This window comes from Trichechus manatus, unplaced genomic scaffold (assembly GCF_000243295.1).
Source record: "Trichechus manatus latirostris isolate Lorelei unplaced genomic scaffold, TriManLat1.0 scaffold00024, whole genome shotgun sequence".
NCBI lineage: Eukaryota > Metazoa > Chordata > Mammalia > Sirenia > Trichechidae > Trichechus > Trichechus manatus.
The window spans coordinates 3441232-3444563 of NW_004443960.1; the positions used below are offsets into that span (position 1 = coordinate 3441232).

The 3332-nt window shown below is 64.3% G+C and overlaps 1 protein-coding gene across 1 annotated transcript in view; it reads right to left on the reverse strand.

Moving 5' to 3' along the window:
* CREBBP (CREB binding protein) overlaps positions 1–3332 on the reverse strand; it is a 139036-nt gene that overhangs the window by 1420 nt on the left and 134284 nt on the right. The window contains exons 30-31 of the mRNA XM_004373206.3: positions 2780–3061; positions 22–1104 (exon numbers count right to left, since the gene is read on the reverse strand). Of these exons, the coding sequence (XP_004373263.1) occupies positions 22–1104; positions 2780–3061 (1365 nt within the window). The remainder of the gene's footprint in view (positions 1–21; positions 1105–2779; positions 3062–3332) is intronic.

Genomic DNA, 3332 nt, shown 5'->3' on the forward strand with positions numbered 1-3332 from the left:
GGACTTGAGGATGTTCAGCACCTGCTGCTGCTGCTGAGGGGAGCTGGGTGACTTCAGGGTCCGCAGCAGGTCCTGCAGGGCACTGGGCGAGATGCTCCGGGGCGGCTGCACGTTGGGCATCCGTGGCCCGGCCACGGCCGGCTGGGCTGGCATGGACATCACCGGCCTCGGCATGCCTGGCATCTGCTGCTGCGGGGGCAGGGGACCCTGCTGCCACTGGCCCGGCTGCATGTTGGACAGGACGGGCCCGCTGACCTGGCTGGGGCGCGGCACGTTCAAGCCCACAGGGGCCATCTGGCTCACCAGGGTCACCATGCCCGTGCGCCCCGGGGGCATGCCATTGTTGATGTTGACACGGTACAGGTGCTGCTGCTGCTGGGCCTCGCGCTCGATCTGCCGAGCGGCCTCCACAGCCGCTGGCGGGGGCTGGGCAGGTGGTGGTGGGGCCGGCACCTGGGTGGTGGGCTTCCCCGTGGACACCGTGGTGGGGGGCTGAGTCCGGGTCACGCTGGGGAAGCCGGCTGGTGACATGCTCACAGGCGAGGGCTGGGGCTGAACCGGGGGCTGGGGCGTCTGGGGTGTGCTGGGCTGCTGCGTGGGGGTGCCGGGCGGTGCTGAGGTAGGAGAAGGCAGGCTCTGCTGAGGCACGTTGCGGGTGTTCATGGTGGCCATCCGCCGGCGCATGAGCTGGGCCTGCTGCAGACGGTGCTGGATCTGCTGCTGGCGGAGCTTGTGTTTGATGTTGAGGCAGAAGGGCACGGGGCATTTGTTCTCTTGGCAGTGTTTGGCGTGATAGCAGCAGAGGGCGATGAGCTGCTTGCAGACGGGGCAGCCGCCATTGGTCTTGCGCTTGCAGCCCTTGGTGTGCTGCACCACCCGCTTCATCTTCTGGCAGGACGGCAGCGAGCAGTTGGCGTTGCGACACTGGCAGGCGTGCACCAGTGACTGGATGCAGCGCTGGATGCTCAGGCGCCGAGACTCCTGGGGGCTCTTGGACTGCGGCTCGCCCTGGCTGCTGCCCTCATCATCCAGGCCCAGCCCCCACTTGACCATCTTGTGGCTGTGGCTCTTGGTGTTGTAGCAGTTGATGCACAGGTCATAGTCCTTCGGAGAAGAAGAGACAGATCAGAGTCAGCACGGGGGCCACGTGGGCAGTAGCGTGGCTCCCAACACCCTGCCCCATGGCACTCCAGAGGGAGTAACAGATGGCGAAGCATGTCCATCCCCAGTGCCTACGCTTCTGGGACCTTCTCTGGGACTCAGTAGAGTCCACAGACCACCTCCTCTATCTGCTCGCCCGTATCCCCCAGTCCGAGTGGCGCCTCGGGCCCTGGCCGTGCAGGAGCAGGCAGACAGGGTGAGCTGACAGACCAGTGTCTACCTAAGCTCCTGGGGCTGTAAGAGAAACCAGTACCTCCGTGTGCCTCGTCCTTGTCGTCCCTCCTCCCTCTACAGAAGGGGCATCTACATCCTGCTCCTACAGACTCCAGAAGCTCGACCACTGAAGGACCTACACCACGACAATGCTCTCCACAGCACTGCCCACAATTCCTCCTGCATCACCCTTGGGGGGCTGTCCTCACTCCCTCCCTGGGCTGTTGGTGGGTGTCCTCAGCGTGCCCGCACTGCAGGGCAGCAGACAGCAGCCTCCCAAGCCTGTCCCCAGCAGCACTCTCCCAGAAAGGGGCCCTGGAGTGAGATGCTGTCCCCATGAGGAAGGCGTGGGCTAGCCACAAGAGCCAAAGTGGTCCTTCCCAACGTGGAGCCCATTTCTGAAAACCGCTCAGATGTGGGAAGTGTGAAAACGAAGTCCTGAACCTAAAGAACAGAGGCCCGTGGCCAGGGTTTGATGACCTTCCTGGAAGGGTATGAGGATCCCAGCATGAAAACAAGAAAGATACAAAAGAAAGCTGCAGAGAGCTGGTGGACAGAGAAGAGGGTGTGGTGAGGTGGGAAGGGGAGAGAAGGGCCAGAGGTGCGAGGCCCCCTCCCCTAGCTGAGGCAGAGACCCGCCCCTATCTGACCTCCGACCATGGTCGCCCTGAAGGCCAGCCCTGAAGAGAACGACTGGAGGAAGGAGGTGAGGAATGGGGGTGGTATGGTCACGGAGGGGTACGTGTCTGTCCCATCTGTGGGGCAGGAGGTAGGAGGGCCTGCCGACAGCCCAGGACCCCACACAGGCCCAGGGCCTCTGCAGAGGGGACAGTGCAGCAGGACCGGGCCAGCGGGGACAGTGAGAAGGGGCTTGAGACCCCTGACCAAGGTCACCCAGGTGACAGCAAGGTGAGGGCACTCTCGACCCCTTAGCAAGCCCAGACCTGGGGCATCAAGAAGGGGGTTAGCGGGCTGGATGCCCACAGAACACAGCGGCTGCCATAGCACCTCCCTCCATGCCTGCCCCAGAGACACACACTCTCTCAGCAGTGGCACCTGAGGCCCGTGCGTGCCTGGCACGGAGCGGACATCCAGCCCACATGGACGTCTGCCCAGCGACACCCTCACACCCTAGGAAGGTGGCATGAGCATGGCCTCCTGGAGAACCCATGGGTCCCTGTGTTGCGGTGCACCTGCTCCGCGTCCTGACACCCTCTCTGACCACATGCAGCTCTGTCTGCTAACTACCAGACTCCCCCTGGTGGGGACAGCCCGCTCCCATACCGCTGGGTCTCTGCTGCCAAGCAGAACCCAGTAAGCGCTGAGCTGAGCCGGCTTCTGTTTGTGACCTCAGAACACAATCCCGTAACCGCTGCCCGAGGGGCCGTGGGGGAGCGGCACCCACCTCGCACACCGTGCAGTGCCAGCGCGTTTCCACGTGGTGCTTGCACTCGTTGCAGGTGTAGACGAAGCGGTCCTGGCCCTGGGTGTGCAGCTCCACCAGCATGCACAGCGTCGCCCAGCGGGAGCGGCGCAGCGAGGAGAACTCCCAGTGCTTGTCCCTGGCCAGTGTGAGGAAGGCGTCGCGCCCGTCCATGAGGTCGCAGCTGAGCAGGGCGTCGGGGTCCACGATGGGGGGCAAGGTGTTGATGACAGGCCCCGCATGGAGGTGGATCACAAAGAAGACCTGCAGGCAGAGTGTGGCAAGAGGAAAGGTGTCACCTGACAGAGAGCGGCTCTGCGCCGAGGGCGGGTGGCCCAGGCCCAGGTCATGCCCTGCACGCACGTCTCCAGCCTGGATAGTGGGGACACGTCAGCTGGATTCCTGCAGGGCCACGCCGTCCCTGTGCTGAGCAGGGCTGACACGGCTCTGTGGCTGGGGGCTTTCACAGTACTAGGATGGGGGCCACCAGGCCGGGCGGTATGTGCCAGGCTGGGGAGAGGGGGTGGTGTGCCAG